This window comes from Lepisma saccharinum, chromosome 17 (assembly GCF_977018435.1).
Source record: "Lepisma saccharinum chromosome 17, izLepSacc3.1, whole genome shotgun sequence".
In the NCBI taxonomy this organism is placed as follows: domain Eukaryota; kingdom Metazoa; phylum Arthropoda; class Insecta; order Zygentoma; family Lepismatidae; genus Lepisma; species Lepisma saccharinum.
The window spans coordinates 20,616,670-20,639,173 of NC_139245.1; the positions used below are offsets into that span (position 1 = coordinate 20,616,670).

The following is a 22,504-nucleotide window of genomic DNA, read 5'->3' on the forward strand; positions in this document are numbered from 1 at the left end:
CTGATCCGACGATTTCCCCGGAAAACTGTCATCGTTCATTTCAAGTTACGAAAAAGCAGAAAACTTATCTTGTGTATAATTAACAGAAATAAAGTACAAGCGGTTACTGTTCGAACAGAATAACCGAAGGAGAATGTGTTAGGTGGAAAAAAATTGACTATAAAATACAGAAACTGGGTTATGTTTTCATATTCTACCATTTAATCCAAAGAATAAGAGTTTCCACAGTTTTCAAAATTCAAGAAATAAAAATTCAACGTTGGCTCTATGACTACAATTTCCCCCGAACATTTAAAGCTTTTTCTTGAACAAGGTGTTAAAAGTTAATAAAAAAATATAACAAGTATGTATTTCAGTAAACTCACTGTATGAAATTTAAAAAAAATGTGATGTGCAGATCTCTCTCGCCTTCTGGCTCTACAGCCCTTGATGGACTTTGGCCTCCTCCACAATCAGCCTGCATTCCAATCTGTCACCAATTCTTCTCCTCCATCCCTTAATTTTCATCGTCCGCAAGTTTGCAGCGAAGTCGTCTATCCATCGAAGTTCTTGGCATCTGGTCTTCCATCATTCTCTCCACATGGCCCAAACACTTTATTCTCTGTGCTTTGACAAATATCACTATATCCTGGCCTTTTATTAAATAATGTAGCTCTGCATTATATCTTATTCTCCAGTCGTCATCTTCCCTCACAGGTCCATATATCTTTCTTAATATCCGTCTCTCAAATAGTCTGAATGTATTTCCATCTGATGTGCAGATAGGCTCCCACATATTGTCGAGCCTACCGAAATTCTCTATAATAATATTATAGTTATTCCAGTTATTCCAAATAATATTATTTATTATTGTTGTTGTTATTTTAATATTATTAAATTCAAGTTTCATCAACAGCTCGACTCCCTGTACAAACATTTCTGGCAACATCCATGGAAGGGAGGCTTCATATTTCTACGTCTCTCCATGATGAGAATAATGAAACAGCTGAGAGAACAAATAAAGTTTCCCTATTTACTTGATCGAACCTATAGAACACGAAGTTAATCGTTGCTCCACGGAAGAAAAACAATTTCATTCAGAATTTTTGCCAAAAATTTGTACTTAGTACGTACATCAAAAGCGACAATAGAAAATGGAATCGGTAATAAGATTTAAGCGAATCGAAGTATTGATGACGTGTGCCAAAGAGTGGCGTCATTTTGGAGAGCAATGAATGCGTTTGTGTGAAATGTGACTACACCTCACTAAATACATCTTTGTCCCGTAATCAAAGGAGTTCAATCACAGAACACATACAAAATATTTAATTAATCACTGCCATTGGAAATTGCAATATTTGGAAGGAAGATGAACAATTCGACAGATTCCCAAAAGACTAGTGTTCCATTGCTTCCCCCAATCCAGCATGATCATAAGTCGTCGTGTCCTCGAGTTAGCATTTGGCAAGACCTGAACCGTGACGAAGTGAAGGAAATTATGAATTTAGAAAACAAGAATGAGATTCTGGGCTTCTTCAGTAAGTAAAATTTCTTCATTAGACCTGTGTAGAACTCAAGTTACGAAGGTATAATCGGAGACATCTAAAGGAAAGGTAGAAAAAAATGATATGCTCGTTTAAAACTAAAAGTTGTACTTGTTTCTGTTAAAAATAAAAGAAGTGTTCCTTGATAACTTAGGAACATTCAAATGTTTTACTTTCATGGATACCTAGGTATAAATGCGGATTGTGGCTGTAGTTATTCTTTCAAGGAATTGCTATCAGACCTAACCGGAATTATAAGATGTAGCACATTGGTATGGACATCTGCAACTTACTCGAAACCACTAAAAATAATAAAACAATGTACAATGTCAGAAATGATGGTAACGTTATGTGAAATTCCTCCCAAAATTAAACAACTTTTTCGACATTACTATACAAAGATACAAAGATACAAAATGGTTGTTTCTTCCTTGCCGTTGTGTTGTAACTCAACGTTCTGTTTTTGTGAGGCGGGAGGGAGGTTGAACTTGAAGCCTGATGGTACACTTTTAATATTCGAAGAATTTTTACTCCTACAGCCTATACTTTCCTTTCACATTTGCATGCAAATTATATGTATATACAGACCTTCAAAACCATTTTATTTTGATAAGTTAGTCCAGGCTATCAAATTCCGACACATACGTTCATTTAAAATTAAACTTTTGATTGGAAGTTAATTCAGAAATATGGAGCGTAAAGAAGAAAACACAGAGGGAAAGATTCCAAAAATGTATTGTAATTTTCTCGCTCATTGACTTAGGTAACAGACATATATTTTCTTTATCTCCTCGATGGCATAGTAGAAAGGTCGTCACCCGCTAACGGGGTCTATGGCTCGATACTCGGTGGAACATAGTGGTTCGTAAGTGCATTCTCGATAAAGCTACCTATGCATAAAGTGGACTTAAAACCAAAACAATATCTTTTCTCTGCTGGGTATTAGGTTAGACAGTGAGTTTGGTTATATCTAATAAAACTGTTAGGAAATTACTGTAATATGTTGATTATGTGGATGTTTTCTCTAGAAGCAATAATGTTATCGGCGTCTTCAAATAAGTTTTTCACATAAAATATATCCTCTATTGAGGAATTGGGGGCTAGAAAATATTTTGCTCCAACTCCGAATCAGTGACAATCGGTGAAATTGTGCGAGAATTATGTTAAACAACCTATATTACACGAGCTGCAGTTCAGTAAATACGAATGTTTGCGATATAAAAACTGTTATATCGTCTGAAAACCAATAAGTCTTTGAGGTAAAATAACAATTTCCCAAAAATTCAAGACTGGACGTATAACGGACCTAAATACTTGATTTATTTTGTGGTGAAACATAATTTGAAGATATACAACAATTACTAGATACTGGAACATACCAAATAAGTACAAGCAATTTGTAAACCGGAAATTCGCAAGTAAATTTGAACTGAACACTCTTGCGATGTGATTTAGAGTTTTTTTTGGGGGGGAGAGGGTAAGACGCGGTGCAGGCACATTACACAATCTACTCGAATTTCTACTTAAGCATTCTCTCATACCACCCAATTTCATATAGTTTCTATCTTATTCTTTTACAAGATACTTTAAAGAATACCAATTTTCGTGGGTGACCGTTTTCTGGAAACAGTTATGCTATAGATAAGTATCTTTTAAATATACAGTATAATCCATGTATTCTTAAACATGCAAAACTCTGCCAACAATGAAATATAAATAAACTAGAGAATAACTGGAAAAGAAAAGCATTTGTTTGTAGTAGTAACGCGGTTTCATTATTTTCAGCCAAAAAGCACCCTGAAATGTGGAGCTACGCCATAGACAAGAGAGCAGATATAACGCTGGAGTTCCTCTATGAGGTTATACGCTTCTGTAGGTAAAGTAATCTTATTATTATCAATAATTCAGATATTTTTAACTGACTACCATCTTTAATACTTTCTTGTTCTATTTTTTCTACCACTAACTTCTATCAATGCATTCCAAATATAGATTATATTCTCATACAAACAACCTAAAACGAATTCTGGACATTAGAATACACATTTTAGTATTAGTGGAAGAACCTGCTCAGTGTGTAGTTTTCTTGCGAATCCATATTATGCACAGACAGGTTAATAGCCACAGGACTAACATGTAAAGTTTGTTCTGAACCACAGAAATATACGAGCACAGGAATATTGTGGTTGTAACTCAAATACTGTGTATTAATATGGATACTCCAAAAATAGTTGTCGCACAGTTTCTACAGTTAGTTTTTGTTATTTACTGCTGCGTATTGTTACACTGAAATGTTCATATTTTAAACGCTAATATTAGTTTTTCACTCCCAGTACATGTACGTAAATGAACATTGGAAACATATTGTCAAAACACGTGTGAAGAATGGTATAAATGTCATTGAAGTTTTTGTTATGATATGAACCGATCATGGACATCGTAGCTCAAATGGTGTATACTCAATTAGATAAAATAAAACATCTCAGAATTTATGTTAAGTCTCAAAGTCCCTCTTTTTCAACTATGTTGAAATAAATGCATGACAAACATTACCTGTATAAACTTAATATCTGTCTTTAAGTGCTTCTTTAAAAATGCATGTTCTTGATAACAAAATTTGTCTCCGCTATCAATTAGGAAGCAGTTAATACTATTAAATCAATAACACGGATCATGAATCTTCATAATTGTGCGTATTAGTCAATCACCTCAACTTTCGAAGTTATTACTATTACACAAAACTACAAGTAAAATGAAAAATAAACCTACTATTTCGACAAATTCATCTTGATTGCGAACATCACTTCTTGAATTCATACTCCACAATACTAAAAATACGTAAATTGTATTTACAAGTCTTATATTTCTTTCTTTCGTAGTTTCATAACTTCACAATGGGTTTCATCAGATGAGATATCGATCTTTGATTTATGTAACCTTATATAATGTGTATCAAATAATAAATATTAATAGTAGAATTGACCCCAGAACATAGCAGTTTTACTCTGAGAGTGGCTCCCAGGTGTACACAGTCGTTTACATGTCAATCATGTGAACACCTGTCTACATTTGCGGACCACTCACAGAGAAAAACTGGGAAGTTCTGGGATTAATTCTTCAAGTAGCATTTGGCCTAATATTTTCAAGAAAAGACAGCCAGTGTAAGGAAAAGTAATGTACGATATTTATTTTTATGTTACAATTTTCACAAGCGGATGCGTATCTATGTGCAATAATGCAACATTAATTTACTTTTACGTCAGTATGCATTTTCCATTCCTAATTCTGACTTTATTTTGTAAAATGGTAATTTCAGAACGAAGAAATATATGGAAAGTAAAGTGTCAGTCGTGTATTCCTTGTTCCTCCGGACTCATGAGTATGTAATGGCATCTTGTTGGAGGACAACAGACGATACCTTCATGTACTTCAAGGAAATGTTGCTACGACATTGTGTGGAGGTCAGTATGTGAAATAATAACGCTTGTTTTGTGTGTAGTTGATTCTTTGACTTTGTTTTCTACCTTCGTTAACACGAAATCAGAGATTTATCCAGAATTTCCCATCTGAGGGACAGTAAGGATAAATGACAATAACTTGGGGCCTTGTGAAGAGTTAAGGGTAGTGTTGAGGAAATTTGGTGTGTTGTTGAGGGTGTCGATTCATCACTGCATGCAGTGAGGATGTGCATAGATGTCCCAGGACTTTTCTGTTAATGGAGGGAAAAGCATGGTATTAAGAATTTTTGAAAATAGAATCCTTAGAAAAAATATTTGGACCTAAAAGGGATGAGGAGACAGGTGATTGGAGAAGGTTACATAATTTAGAAATACATAATATGCATCTATGTCCAGATATTATTAGAATGATTAAATCAAGAAGACTTAGGTGTGCCGGCCATGTGGCACGAATTGGAGAGGAAAGAGGAGTTTACAGGATTCCTGTTGGGAAACCTGATGGTAAGAGAACAGTAGGAAGTCCAAGACGATGATGGAGATATAACGTTCAGTTGTACCTGAAGGAAATAGGTAGAGATGGAAAAGAGTGGATAGATCTTGCCCAGGGTAGGGACAGATGGAAGGCCTGTGTTGCTGCAGCCATAAACCTTCGGGTTTAAGAAGCTAGAGAGTTAGTTAGTTAGTAGTTGACATTCTTTTTCCAGGGGGCACGTCTCCCTGCCCCGCCTTCCGGACGCCCATTAGGATGCATAAAAGGAAGATGAATGAAACGAAATGACAATGAAACACGTTTCAAGCGAGAATCACGAACCTAGAATCTTCATCAGCAATAAAGTAATAATGTTTTCATTATGATATTTTGAAAATTTCCAGGGGAGTATTCTAGAAGCGTCTTTTGAAGCATGTATCACCCCCCACCGAAAACCACAAATGCCATCAGATAGGGTAATGCAGCTAGAGGAGATTTTCCTCCATTATCCCCCTAGAAATTCCAACCTGAATGTTTGTACGTAAGTGCAGGCAGCGAGAGCGTTAATCCCAAAATGAATGACCGAAATAATAATAAATATTGAACATTTTTGTTGTTTTGTCCACTTTTTAATCAGTTCTCTGTAACTATCTTTCGTAAAACTAAATATATATATATATATATTTATATTTATGAGTAAGTGGAACATTTGAATTTCAACTTCTTTTCTTTATTGTTTTCAGCGTCCGGCTATGAGCATGGAAATTTTCACGCCACAAGAAGCAAAGGACATCCTTACATTTTTCATCGACCTGTACTTACGGCAGTTGTCACTCATTCGCTACTTGATGCTGCCAAATTTCAAAGTTCTTCTCACTTGGCAAAGACCTACTGACGGTGACATGTAATATGAAACTCCTCAAGCCACGCAGCGTACGCAATGTACGCAGAAGTGAAACACAGAATAAACGGTTTTGTTTTTCACTTAAAGTTTTTGTACAAAATCAATAGAAACGTCAAATTTTGCATAACTTCCTGGATATTAGACTCCGCGAAGTGTCGCAAGGCATTTTTGTCGACCCCGCAAGCGATCAAAATGCAAGAGAGGTATCGGCTGGTACAGCCATTTGGATTGTTGTTGAAATTAAATTATATGTTACAAACGTATAATTTAAGGCTGACATTAATTTTCCAGGAGCCGACGAACAGTGGCGACACCAGAAAAAAAGGTTGGGCGTCAGAGGGGAGGAATATAGGAGTCGCATTAGTGTACTACTAAATTCCATACATTTGTCAAGGTTTTTCTACATGCTAAGAAACTATTTGGGGTGCAGAAGGGTTGACGTAGGCACCAGCCCCCAAGACACCTACACTCTCGCACCGTCACTGATATCACAACAGAAGATGACGCTCGTTCGGATTTTGGATCATCTTCGATGGATCTTCTCATCGTTGTTGTTGATTTGGTGTAGTATGGCTAATCGGGACTGGACCTACAGTTTTAAAGTTGGATCCGAACCACCATGTGCCTCCACCGGGTATCGAACCCGAGACCCCTTGATTACAAGGCGACGACGCTACCACTGCGCCATCGGGGACGCCTGGATCTTCTCATCGATTTGAAGAGTGCTTATGGTTTATGCACCCCAATACACTTGAAGAAACATTTGAAGCGTTTCTGTGAAAATTTTCCCTAAAGTTTGTTTCGTTTCATGATAAAATCAAAGTGCTCTAAAACATATAGTACACTCTGTCCCCGGAATTCTGCAGCGAACGAACGCAAACAAATATCTGCTCAAGTAGTGGCTCGATAGTCCTCGACCAATAAATTCATGAGGGGGAAATTGAGTGCTGCTACCTGCCCTTTGGAGCAGCGCGCACTGCTTTCCTCCGCCAAGTCGCCTTCTCCCTCTTCTCTTCCGTTATGCGCGGCCCAGATTCCAGATACAGATTATTTATAAGTATGACAACGGATTGGTGGGAGAAGACATCAATAACTGGATAAAATACAGCATGAAAGAGAAAATCATAAAATACTCAACTGTTTGTTCGAATTAGTTCTTTCAGTTGGCATTTTCTTATTTCCATGATTTGTATTAGCGTTAGCCACGAATGTCTAATCACGCACATCAATACAAATTTTCGTATATTTCGATTTTCCTTCATCCGCCTGTTCGTATTTCTGGAATAGGGATTATCACGAAATACATCCGAACAAATACAGAATTTCATTCCTTATCAACAATGTTTTCTGATGGAAGTAAGTGTACATCCATGTTCTGAAAATGGAAAATTCAGTAAGGTGTGAGTCAAATGTGTGCTGTTTATGGTGAAGAATGACATAGCTATGTAATTTAACTTTCGATAGAAAGATACGATATATAGATTTTGAAATGAAAAGATGTAACACTGACAAGCAAAGGAAAACACGAACAGACAATCTTAAAGCAACATACCCAGCAATGAATATCCGAGTCATGCTAGCACCAGTGTGTGCCGAAAGTGTGTACCGCTGATAGTTGATTGTCACTATTATTAATCTAACTAATCTATCAACATAATAAATATAAAAATAATCAGTTTGAAATATATGTTTTTGAAAAATACCAGCAATAAGAAAATATACATGGAAAAGGACACACTCAACCAAATTTAGATTTTGACTTGAAATTAAAATGCATAATGTAAATTCTTACCTCATCCGTCAACGATCCAGCCGAATAGCAAATCATGAAAATCCGCGAGAAGTGAAAAACAATCCACAGGATTTCTAAAATGTATGTGTGAAGAAACAGTTCAGCTGGGTACAGAATTTCGTTTATGCCATAATAGGATGACACGACGAGCTCCATAAAGAGAAATGCTAAACTTACAAGTAATGGAAAACCGTAGATATATCCAATGTCCTCTTGCATTCTCCTCAGGTGATAATGCAATTTTGAAAGTTTCTTCAGTTCGCGGGTTCGGATTGTGTACTTTAGTTTCTTATTAAGAATCGAGAATCTTGTCTTTAAGATAGCACACACAGTCCAGAATTTCATCTCCAACACAACATTAGAGAGATAAATGACGTATAGCCCAACATAAGTAGCATTGATCATACTTTCCTCCTCGACTTGTAGTTAGTGTTGCCCACGAGACGAGACTTTGGCCTGTCTCGTCTCGTGAAAATGCTGTGAAATGCTGTCTCGTCTCGAAAATATTAGTTTGTCTCGGGACACATGATCAATCTCGTCTCGTCTCGAATTTTTAAAAGCCTGTCCCGTCTCGTCCCGTGGACAACACTTCTTGTAGTGCCCAAGAATCATACAATGTCAAAAATGTACATAAGAGACTAACAACAGATACGCAAATTATGGTACGGTAGTAGGACTTCTAATGTGTTTGCAACTTAACTCTCAACACATTATCTATCTGATGAATATATTGAAAAACTGCTGCATGCTCATTCCATTTTTAGAATCGACACGTATAAGAGCAATGCAGATAATGCAATAGATACCACATCAAGCACATCGACTAGTTTCTTCACTGGTTCCATCCTAGAACATAATGTGCACCAAACATATGTGTACTTGATTCGCATTAGTTCGCCTTCACACACACAAAGTATAAGGAAAACCAGGAACGAATATATTTTGGCCAAGCAGATTTTGGATTTTGAAGCCGATTCTCGTAGGCGATGTGGATTCATTCCAAGAATCCTACTCAGATGGAACAATGACGTTACTGTTGCGTAGACGTCATACTTATCATTTGGCTTTATCTGGATCATGCTTCAAATATAATCAGAAATAATTTTTTCAACACTAAAGTACTATTTAGTGACAAACACCTCTGTATCTTGTTGTAACTTGCAAAAGTACTAAACTTTTAGGCATTTCTAACCAACTATTATGTGTAGTCTGAACGGGCTGCAGCAATGATTCACTTCCAACAATGTCACCGCGAATTTTAAAATCCAGAGTTTGAAAGGTTTGCTGTGAAATTATGCCAAACTAATTTCCTTCCACCTACAATGTCTGTGTTAGTACATTCAGAGAAAATTCAGACCTTGAGACGAAAAATCTTCTGCCAATTAGAAAGGAGATAGCTCTGCACGCAATTTTCTTGCCTATATGGATTTGAAGTTAAACAGAATTGTTTTTCATGTATGCTATTAGATTGCTCGAATTAAAATGGAAGTGCTACTTGAATTTAGCAAATGAAAGACTGATAGTCTTATGGAAGCAGTCTTATCTGTTTTATTAATCTAAAAGCATTCAGAAACAATACTACTTTCTACATTTCATGTATTCCTTTGTTCTTTAACTTACTAGTTATCACACACACACACACACACACACACACACACAATCATAGGATTCACCAGGGAGGAACAACTTGGGAGAGGTTTTGGCAATATTATAAATATGAAGCACATTCATATTTTCATAAGAAAATACAGCAGAAAAACCTTCAAAGTAGCATATTTAGAGGCTGTGTAGAAAATATTACATTTCTTTATGTAATAAAATGTTCCGCACCGTGGCCTTGATTTGGGCTTCGGCTACGGAAAGCGCGGAAGTTCAATCTTGCTCCAAAAATTTAAGTTGGCAACATAAGTACGTACATCTGAACTTCCCTTCCACCGCTGGAGGAGGGGAATTCTGTCGTCTGCTCACCGCGTCAAACTGACCAGAGAAACGTAGTGGTTCTTCTTCCCCTTTCCACCTCTTTGCAAAGAAACAGAGATGGTTCACAAGGCTCGACCACTATTCAATGGATTTTCGCAGTAACTCTCTCATGAGTGGTAGTTCTTTCTAGGAGTGGTTGTGGCTAAATCATTGAGCGGATTGCAAAAAAAAGGAATGAAATGAACAAAAATCTAGATCAAAGGAATGTTTTTTTGGGGGGGGGCAAGGTAGGGTGAAGATGATAACGTCTGATTGCCGGTAACACTTTTGAAAAAGTCACACCCCTCCACTGCTGTACATGGAAAGAAAAAACACGCTCAACCAAATTTAGATTCTGACTAAAAACTAAAATACATAGCGTAAATTCTTACCTCTTCCGTCAACGATCCAGCTGAATAGCAAATCATGAAAATCCTCGAAAGGTGAAAGACGAACCAGAACATTTCACAAATGAATCTGTGAAGAAAGAGTCCAGTTGGGTGCAGAATTTCGATTACACTGAAATAGCATGTCACAACGAATGCCATAAAGAGAACAGTGAGACTTACAAGCAATGGGAAACCGTAGATATATTTCATATCCTCAACAGCTCTGCTAAGTTTGTAATGGATTTTCGACAGTTGCTTCAGTTCGCGAATTTGGATTGTATCTTTTAGTTTCTTATTAAGAATTGAGAATCTTGTCTTTAAAATAGCACACAGAGTGCAAGACATCATCTCAATCACGATAGTAACTAGATACATAATGTATAGTGTCACATGAGGAGCTCTTATCATCAATTCTTCTTCGAATTTGAGTGCCCAAAGCTCGTACAATGCCAAGAATGTTAAAAAGAGTCCAGCAAAGATTACACAAACCATGGTACAGTAATACGATTTCTTATGCGTTTGCAACTCTATTTCCAACGCTTTATCTGTGCGATGTATGCTATGAAGAACTGCCCCATGCTTCAGGCCATTCTTAAGTATTGACAATTATGAGACGAGTGCGGACAGTGTAACTGAGAGTACATCAATCATATCCACCAGTTTCTTCACTGGCCCCACTGTCGAACAATATGTGCACCACACGTATGTGAACCTGGTTCGCAGAAGTTCGATTTCACACATACAAAGAATAAAGTAACCAGGAAAGAATATATTTTCCCCATCCAGATTTTAGATTTTGAATCTGATTCTCTTAGTCGATGTGGGTTAATTCCAAGAATCCTCGCCAGACGAATATTGGGGTTACTGTTGTGTAGACATCGTACTTATCATTTGGATTGATGTGGATCATTCTTAAATTGTAATTAGAAATCGTCAGGAATGTACGTACGTTGTATTTCTGATTTTACAGCCAAGTATTTTATGTATAAGGCAGAACGGGCTGCAGTAATGAATCACCTCCAACAATGCCTAAGCAAATTTTTAAATCCAGAGTCTGAAAGATTTGCTGTGATTTTACGCCAAACTAATTTCCTTCCGATAGTTGTGCGCACAGTTATCTTGGCTATATGGATTTGAAGTGGAACAGAATTGTTTTTCACATGTGCTATTACATTTCTCGAATTAAAGTGGAAGTGCTTCTTGAATTTAAGAAATCAAAGACTGACAGACAGTCTCATGGAAGCGTAACATTACGTTATTGATTTTATTAAACTAAAAAAATTCAGAATAAATCTACTTTTTTATATTTCATCTATTCCTTTCTACCTTAACTTATCACACCCACAATCATAGGCGTGCCCATGGAGGGGAAACATTGGAAAGTTTTGACAAGGTTATAAATTCGCAGCACATTAATATTTTCATAAGAAAAAGCTTTCAATGTAGCATATTTGGAAGTTGTGCAGAAAAGTTTACATTACTTTATGTAATAAATTATCTGTTTCACCTGTGACACTATTTTCCGAAACAACAATAAAAGACTGTGCTTTAAATTTATCCAGTAAAAATAGGAGAAGCATGTCATAATGATTTACGCTGTCCAAAGCACACATCCAACGGTCGACCATTGGGCCTTATATGACAGTCGCCGGTAGCTAGTACCATGACTTGTCACCTGATGGCAGCACTGAACAGAAGCGAGGCAATTCACGTACAACAGAATATCTTTACCCCCCCCCCCAACATTTTTCCCCAGAGTAAAAAAATATTCCGGATAGTAATTAAATCCCAATTAATAGATAGTTTTTCTGATATGCTGTCCTGAATGAAGGCGAAACTATCGCTTACAAATTTACCTTATATATATATATTGACCCTATGCACCGGGGCCATTTCTTATATTCAGGTTCGATATACCTCTACAAGAAAAAGTCACAATTCTACGGAGATGTGCACGCATAATTCCCGGAGAAAATAATTCACACATAATTCCCGGTATTCAAGGAATTCCCGGTGAGTAGCCACCATGTAAACATGTACATGTATTGGAAATTTGGAATATTGACTCTTCTCTATCCCAGAAGTCTCTGAAACAAAGCCGCGCATAATGGTAGAGATGGGGAGGAAGCTAGGGGTTGGAACAAAGCAGTACGCACTACTACAAATGACAGGTAGCTGCAGTCGCGTTTCACCTCCCTTTCCGTATATCGTGTTCTTTGGTTGAGCCCTCCCGAGTCACTACTTGTCGTCTTCGTTCTCTTGCTTCACATACTTCTGGGACAGAGTATACGAATGCTGCTTTCACGATACATTATCATTTTCGTTTCATTTGATTTTTATTTAACGTAGTTTTTCTTCGACGATTAAGAATCGCGACGATGGGAAAGAGTAACATGATGAAATTTTTAAAGGGACAATCACAAATAATGCCCAGGCCTGGATTCGAACCCTGGATCCCTGACGTCGTGTAGGTTTTAGTTTTATTTTGTAGCCGCCCCTTCTTCCTCCGGACTAATATTGACCACGCACAAGAGCGTCGCGGCGCACAGTTTCAATACGAAAACGAGACGAATGTTTATAAATCGAGCCGAGACAGAGAATGAGATGGACATTTACAACCCGAGACGAGACCGATAGTCTGTCAAGTCTCGTCTCATCTAGATGCAATTTTCATATATATTGAAAGGAATAAATTATGGAACATGAAAAGTTATAAACACTCACAAAGGAACACACATGCAAAATCTTACAGCTATGATCCATAAAATAAATATTCAAAATATGCTACCGACAATATGTGCTGAAAGAATGTACCACGAAAACTGGTTGTCACTGTATTAACTCAACTAATCAATCAGCATGAAATATATAATAAAAATCAGTGTGAAATATGTCCTTTGGAAAGAACTGTAAACGAGTAAATGTACAGTCTCCGGCAATAAAAATGAAAGAGCTATGTCCTGTAATGCTCGCTACCTGCAAGGCGTTATGTGTGTTGCCTAACTCTGACGCGATAAGTGAATTTTAATAGCAAATTTTCAATGGCAACTTCTACCACCGCCATAAGTGCTCATCTCTATTTCCGGTGACTGTACATGGAAAAAAAGACACGATCAACCAAATTTAGATTCTGACTAAAAACTAAAATGTATAATGTAAAGTTATTACATTACCTCTTCCGTCAACGATCCAGCTGAATAGCAAATCATGAAAATCCTCGAAAAGTAAAAGAGAAACCACAGTACATCTAAAATGTAGTTGTGTACAGAATATGCTGTAAGGAAGGTAAAATAAACTAAAGAAGGACTAAAATTAAATGGTGTTAGCATATGCAGATGATGTAGACTTACTGGGGCATGATGTGAATACAATTAAGAATAATGCTAAAATATTTTTCAAAACTGCTAAAGAGATAGGTTTGGAAGTTAACAAAGAGAAAACTAAATATATGCTTACAGGCCGAAACCAAGTGTTAGGTAATAATCAAAATCTAATTATTGATAACAACTCGTTTGAACCAGTTTCCAAATTCAAATACTTAGGAGTAATATTAAGAAATGAAAATGATATTAAAGAGGAAATAAAAAGTAGGCTTAATTCAGGGAATGCATGTTACTTCTCTCTTCATAAATTTTGTCTTCTCATTTAATATCTAAGAAACTAAAAGTTGAAATATACAAAACAGTAATTTTGCCTGTAGTATATGGATGTGAAACTTGGTCCCTTACATTGAAAGAGGAACATAAATTGAGAGTATTTGAAAATAAGATCCTTAGGAAAATCTTTGGACCTAAAAGGGATGAGGAGACAGGTGAGTGGAGAAGGATAAATAATTTAGAACTACATAATTTGTACTCATGTCCAGATATTATTAGAATAATTAAATCAAAAAGACTTAGGTGGGCAGGCCATGTGGCACGAATGGGAGAGGAAAGAGGAGTTTACAGGATTCTTGTTGGGAAACCTGATGGTAAGAGACCTGTAGGAAGGCCAAGACGAAGATGGAGGGACAACGTTGAGATGGACCTAAAGGAAATCGGTAGGGATGGAAAAGAGTATATAGATCTTGCTCAAGATAGGGACAGATGGAAGGCCTGTGTTGCTGCAACCATGAACTTTCGGGTTTAAGAAGGCTAGAGAGTTAGTTAGTTAGTTAGTACAAACAGTTCATCAGGGCGCAGGATTTCTGTTATGGTGTAATAGCATGTCACGAGGGGTACCATAAAGAGCACTGTCAAACTTACAGACAATGGGAAACCGTGGATTTTCGACATTTGCTTCAGTTCGTGCGTTTGGATTGTGTCTTCTAGTTTCTTATAAAGAATTGAAAATCTTGTCTTTAAAATAGCACATAGAGTGCAAAACGTCAACTCAATCACGATAGTAACTAGATACATAATGTATTGTGTCACATGAGGAGCTCTTATCACCAATTCTTCTTCGAATTTGAGTGTCCAAGCTCGTATAATGCCAAGAATGTAAAAAAGAGCCCAAGATTACACAAACCATGGTACAGTAATACGATTTCTTATGTGTTTGCAAATCTATTGCCAGCGCTTTATCTGTGCGATGTATGCAATGAAGAACTGTCTCATGCTTCATGCTATTCTTAAGTATTGACAAGTATGAGACGAGTGCGGACAGTGTAGCCGATAGTATATCAAATGAAAAATGAGTATGTTGTCCCAATCCAAACTTTGGACTTCGTAGTTGATTCCCGTAATCGATGTCGATTCATTCCAAGAAATCTGCTTAGGTGGAACAATAGAGATACAGTTTTGTAGACATCGAAATTGTCACTTGTATTTATCATCTTCTTGCGTAAGTTGTAATTGGTAAGTTTCATCCATGAATTTGTTGTTTCTTTTCAAGCAAGAGAATATAGTTTGTGTTACGTGCGAGTATATGCTGATCAAGAACTTTTTCTCTCAACTACTGTGCATTCAGAGAAGTTTCTATAATTTGATATATCCAATTTACTCTCTGTTATATATAAAATAGGATCTTTTCATGCACTCTACGAACCACCTCCGTGTTTTATTTTCTCTTCATAATTAAGAAATGAGCTTGATTCGTCCCCTTTCACGTACAGTGTCTGACACAGTTTAAAGTGGGATCCTAACTACTATGTGCCTTTACCGAGTATAGTACCCGGGACCCCTTGATTACAAGGTAACGACGCTAGCACTGTGCCATCGAGGAGGCTCCACTTTCAGTGGAATGCGCAAATAGGAATTAGAGCAAATTTAGAGCTCAATTGATTTCCAATAAAGTAATAAACGGTGGTGTTTCTTTTAAGCAATTTTCATGTATTCTTGCTGAACATGACGAAAATAGCTTACGCTCGACATATACACCTGAAAGATTGAAAGGAATAAAATATGGAAGGATGTAGCACTGATAAAGAAGGAAAACAAGCACACACATATGTATACCTCCAAAATGCATATGACTCATGCAGACACCAGAGTGTACAGAAAATACATATAACCGAAAGTTGATCAAGTTAAATGTCACTATCATTAACCCAACTAATCCATCAGCATAATAAATATAATAATAATAAATGTAAAATATATGTTTTCTCAAAAAAAATAATACCCTAACTGAGTACCAACATGCATTCAATCAGAATTTAGATTTTGATTTAAAACTAAAATGCACAGAGTAAGTTCTTACCTCTTCCGTCAACGATCCAGCAGAATAGCAAATCATGAAAATCCTCGAAGAGTGAAAGACAAACCACAGTACATTTAAGATAGACATGTGAAGGTCTCTTCTATCGCTCTGCTCAGTTTATAATGAGATTTGGAAAGCTTTTTAAATTCACGTATTTGGATTGTGCCTTTTAGTTTCTTATTAAGAACTGAGTATCTTGTCTTTAATATAGCACACAGAGTCCAGAATTTCATCTCCAACACAAGAATAGAGAAATACATGACGTATAGCGCAACATAAGTAGCATTTATCATACGTTCCTCCTCGGCTTGTAGTGCCCAAAAATCATACAATGACAATAATGTACAGAATAGACTAACAATGTATATGCAAATTATGGTACCGTAATACGACTTCTTATGTGTTTGCAAGTCTATTATCAACACATTATCTATCTCATAAATACATTGAAGGATTGCTGCATGCTTCAGTCCATTTTTAAGAATCTACACGTGCACGAGCAGCGCAGATAGTGTAACAGATACCACATCAAGCATATCGACTAGTTTCTTCACTGGCGCCATAGTGGAATAAAATGTGCACCAACCGTATCTGAACTTGGTTCGCAGAAGTTCGACTTCACAAACACAAAGTACAAAGAAAACCAGGAACGAATATATTTTGTCCAAGCAGATTTTGGATTTTGAAGCTGATTCTCGTAGTCGATGTGGATTCATTCGAAGAATCTTGGTCAGATGGAATAAGGGTGTTACCGTTTTGTAGACATCGTACTTATTTGGAATTATCATGATCATGCTTAAATTGTAATCGGATAGCATGAAGATGGTTAGTGGTAAACACCTCTGTACCTCATTTTGACTCGAAAAAGTACCAATGTTTTCTGCATTATTCAGTCAATTATTATACGTAACGCACAACGAGCTTCAGCAATGATTCGCCTCTGACAAGGCCACCTCGAATTTTCATGTAAAGAGTTAGAAATGTTGGTTGCAAGAATACGACCAATTAATTTCCTTTCACGAACAGTGTCTGTGGAAGTACATTCATAGAGAAAATATAGACTGCCAGATGCAAAGGATCAGGCCAATTAGAAAATAATAGTTTTGCTCGCAGTTCTCTTGGCCATTTGAGTTTGAAGTGGAACGGAATTGGTTTTCACATTTTGTTTGCAAATTGGATTACTCGAATTAAAGTGGGAAATGTTTCTTCAATAAGACATGCGAAGTCTGACATTTTCATCGAAGCGTGATAATTGGTTATCGATTTTATCAATCTAAAAGCATTGAGAAATAAAGCTAATTTCTACAATTCATCAATTACTTTTTCCTTATCCTATCATATACAAACACATAATGGTAGCTTTGCTTAGAGGGAAGGGGGCATTCTGAAGAGGTTTTGATATAAATTCGAAACACATTATATCTCCATAAGAGAAAAAAACAACAACTATATATCCTACCAAGTAGCAAATTTCGAAGTTGCATAGAAACTTTTTCATCATGCAACACCAATTTTTTTAAAAAAAAATAATGAAATTATGGGCTATTGTTGCTCCAAGTATCCAGAAAAATATTATTATAGATGAAGTACATTGCAAAAGTTATTTATTTTGGTGACAAGAATACTCAATATAGTGATTTATCTTTTGCAGCTAACTATATTGTTTTTTGAGATTAAGAATATGTAACTGTAAAATCATTGGCTCACACGACATATCCATGGTATCACAGGAAATATGAAATCAGAGTACACAATACCGAAATAAGTTTAATGTGTTTCTGAAATATAACATGTAGCTTTGTTGCCACATGTTGAAGAAAAATACCTATAATACGCTTTAGCAGATTTGCCTCCATAATAACATTCATGTTCGCAGGAGTTTACGAAATGGGATGCTGAATGGTGGGTTGAACAAGGTCAAAAGAAGGATGGCTCAGGCTCACTGTCCACATTATTTGCCAAGATCCGGAGTGCATTGAAATTCTTTCTCCGTCACAAACAGAGGCAAAATCCTTAATTGGTGATATTAAATTTGACGTCATCACGCAGTTCACTTTGAGAAGAAACAGAATGAAGTCGAGTAAGCAAATTCGCACATGTTAAGGAAAGCTTATGAGAAGCCTATTTACAGCGATAAATGTGTGATATTTTGCCAGAAATATGGCCGCAGACGCGGAGAGTGATTTCGAGCAATGAATTATGAGGGAAGTTGTTGGCTGAATGTCATCCATTAGCACGGAACTCAACACAACAATCAAAAACGTTACCATTTGCACTACGAACAAGTACGAAGGTTTTGCATTCTTTATGGAGTTTATACATAATTATGTTTATGTATCACCTTCAACATTCGTAATTTACGTCCTTTGTGGTTGATGGAATGCTGAATAATAGCACATACTAACCTAGCATTATTTCACGGATGTTGCCGACAATTGATTTTTCTTACATGATTATCTAACAGAGGAATGAACGTTTCGCAATACACAGTATATTGCTTCAATAAAAAGGTCATATTTTTTAAATATCAAATTCCTATAGAACAATATTTACTCTAACCAATCTTGTTTCCCGTCTCGTAGTCTCTAGACTGTTCATGTACAGGTGCGTGGTTGACAAGGGGACGTGTTACAAAAATTCCAGAAAATGGATGTTTACGATTTTGTTACAATTAGTTACTCTAAGGTAATAAACGGCACATGTTCATGTCCACAGAAAATAATATTTTGAAATGAAAAAATTATTAGAGTAATGCAATACATGTTTCTGTATTATTTGCGAAACTTAATAAACACAGTACCAAGTACTAACGTATTGATATATGGCAAAAAATGAAATATTCTTACCTCTTTGGTCGATGCTCCTGCAGAGTAACAGACCAAGATGGCTCGATTAGAATGCAGAAAGAGCTAAGGGACATTCAGAACGGCTAAATGAACGACCAGTTTATCTGCTCTCATAATAGACGTTATGGAGTAATAGCATGTTATAATAAGGCCCACAAAGAGTGCCGACAAATTGCTTAGCAAAGAAAGACCATACACAAACTCAACTTCCTCTACTCTACAGAGTTTGAAATGGATTTGGTGCAATTGTTTCATCCTCAAAACACGCTGCCGAGATTCTATCATCCTGTGAACTCAAGACATCATTGTTTCATTCTTCGAGGATTTGTTCTGTGCACAGTTTTCCAAATCTTCCAATTGACTGTTCAGCCATCGAAATCTTATTCTGAGGACGAGGCATAGAATGACAAATTGCATCTCTACCACGACACTGGCAAAAAACAGAGCGTAAGTACCAACATAAAATGCATTAATCATACCCTCTTTCTCTGCTTCAAGGACCCAGAAATCATAAATGTTGAGTCCCAAGATATAAAAGCCAAGCGAAATTACATAGGATGTAGCTTTTACAGCCGTACATCTTTGTGTACGAAAATCTAACTTCAACATACCATCAGTCTGATGTATATATTGAATGATCCCTGTAACTTTTCCTCCATTTTTGAGTATCCATGCACATGAAAGTGCAGAAGTTGGATCAATGAACATTATACTGCGTACGTCTACAATTTTCTTCACGGGCGGTATTGTTGAACAACGAGAACACCATACATTGTTGAACGTGTTGTATAGAACTCCAACTTTACAAGCCAAAAGCATCACGAACACAGTAGAAGAGATTAACTTTTTCACGTAATCATTCAAGATAGTTTGCGAAGACAGATTCATACCGAATATGTTGCTTAGGGTTAGAACAGGGATCATAGTATCATACAAATCTGCCTATGTTCTATTCTAAGACAGACCCTCGTTTAAAGTTCCCTTTGGTACCTCGATCCTTGGCTTGTTTGTGGCTTTTTGGTTGTTCATTTCAACAGCATATGGCATAAAAAAAGGGCAAGAAATTTTACGTGCTCGACTACAATGAATATTTTCAAACCGTTATTATTAATGGCAAGTCGACACCCGAGCATGCTGGTAAAATTCGGACGGGTCGGAACAACGTGAAAGCAGGTTACTGTTTGTACAACGTTGTAATTATTGGCGATTATGGTAAACTGATTTCTCTGTGTTGAATTACTCACAACGTACCTATCACGACTGTATAAAATCATGCCGAACGATATTTTTGGTCGCACTAGGTCAGAGAATATTCTGAATTGGCTAAACGTGACATCAGAATCAAGAAAATTAGGATCGATCTGCAAGTATTGCAGAGCACTCTGGATTCCAACGTTCAAACCGAAATAGTTAACCTCTAGTTGCAGTTGGTGGATCCGATGCTAAAAAATTAATGTTGAGCTTAAAATGCTTTTGGGAAAGTATATAGACGTGGTCTCCATCGATAGCCTGCATGGCATAGAACTGAGCGGTGGCAAACTCTAGGCCGACTTAGTTAAGCTGCAGCAAGTCCAGAGGAAAGACGTCTTCAAAAGATATGTTTGGGAACATAATGTACCCGACAGTAGCAATATGCGTATAAAATTATGCACTGAACCAGAATTTTAAATTTTGACTTAAAACTAAAATGCATAGCGTAAATTCTTACCTCTTCCGTCAAAGATTCAGCCTAATAGCAAATCATGAAAATCCTCGAAAGGTGAAAGACGAACCACAATACGTCTAAATGACAGGGGCGGCGCTTGCCTTTCCTGGAAGGTAGGGCACATTATTCTTTTGGGAGGGGAGGGGGGTGTTCAGTTTACCTCTATATTCCTCTTTAAGGTTTTGGAGAAGAGTTTCTTGACATAGAGTAAGTAAATTGTTCGTACAATGGGTCACTATTTGGAATGAAATGTAACAAATTCGGATCAAGATAACTCTCCAAAGAGCATTAAATACTCACTACGTCGGCAAACGAAAAATCAGCAACATATGGAAGAAATTACATGAATTAAAAAAAAAACTCGAATACTGAGATGGGAACCCTATACGCTTGCAGAAATTAACCTTTGCGTAGATACTGGAATGATTAGCAAGATGTTACACTGCTAACTCTGCTATAATGGGCGGGCATGAGAAAGGAAGCAATGCCAAACGTACTTTAAAATACGACGTTAAAATTTGTGAAATGGTTAGCACCCCTCAAAATTTAATGTAATCTATAATAGTTGATAGAATTTTCCTGTTCTTGTCAACCATATCATTGTGCCATTTCACTGCTATTCGATATGATGAGCCCAGTTGTTTAGCAATGCTTACACGACCCGGCCCAGTAATGCAAGATCCATACATGCATTAATGTGCAATTTGGAAGATTCGTGGCTTTTTATCTTTTCTGATAAATGTTTCATGTCCTTTATATCTGTACGTCTCCAAGCAAAGTCGCCCCCAAACAAAATACAAGGAAAGTAAAGCGCTGCCTTATCGCAACCACAAAGCCACACTTTTTGTTGATACCAGTCCATGTTAAGCGTTAAGTTCAGTTACAACACTTTACATTGGCCATGTACCCCCAAAAAGTTCGTTTATACTTACGAAGATAATCTACATGTCAAGTTGTCTGGAACACAGACGCAATTACACAAATAAATACACACGTACAGTAACTATAAACTCTTTCACACGCGAGAAACTAATTATTTCATAAGCGATCAATACGCACACAGATGGAACTGAAACATAAACATTAGCCTTGTCACTGTGAAGGACTTTTCATTTAATGGAAGCGTCACACTGTAATTGTTCGCGACAACCATTCATAATGCGCAGCTCTTCGTGGATGTATCCGATTAAAATCTTGCGCAATGGCATGCGAACTTCTCTCCCTAGACGTCACTTTGATCTTGATGCATTACCGATGCGCTAAACAAATTTTAAGGCATTTTTCTAACACCTCGAAAAGGAGCAAAATGGTACAAGAATTCAGTCATAACTTTTTACTGGTTAAAGATACATCAAAACAATATTCACCATTGCATTTGTCGTGAAATTCTAGCCTGATTTGATATATCATATCACCCCCTTCCTATTTAAAATTCTAAAGTTGAATTCAAGATGGCGGACTTCAAGATGGCCGCCGACCGTGCGGGTGTCGTCAATGTGGTTCCCCCTTGGCCTGGCAACGATTGGTCATCACCATTTCCATGTTGCGCGCTGCAGTGGCCTTGTACCGAGGGTGTTAAGTGACTACTTGAGCCACCCTGTACAAACGACACAAGCTATACTTATAGAAAGAGTAGGGTCGACTAAACTGACAATAGCGCCACCTCCTATGTAACGACCAAACGGGGAATAGCCCAGGATCGCTAACAGCAAGCGCTGCCTGAAGCGCAACCGTAAGTGCTCCGGGGCGTCTAATTGAACACACCGCCACCGAGGGACAG

At 37.0% G+C, this 22,504-nt stretch overlaps 1 protein-coding gene across 1 annotated transcript; it reads left to right on the top strand.

Annotated features, from left to right (window-relative positions):
• The first annotated feature begins 1,348 nt into the window (after positions 1-1,348).
• On the top strand, positions 1,349-6,372 carry LOC146001789 (uncharacterized). Its single transcript, XM_083139511.1, has 4 exons — positions 1,349-1,517; positions 3,309-3,399; positions 4,840-4,984; positions 6,194-6,372. The coding sequence occupies exons 1-4, from the start codon at positions 1,349-1,351 to the stop codon at positions 6,356-6,358; spliced, it is 570 nt and encodes a 189-aa protein (XP_082995637.1). The 3' UTR covers positions 6,359-6,372.
• Positions 6,373-22,504: the final 16,132 nt, after the last annotated feature.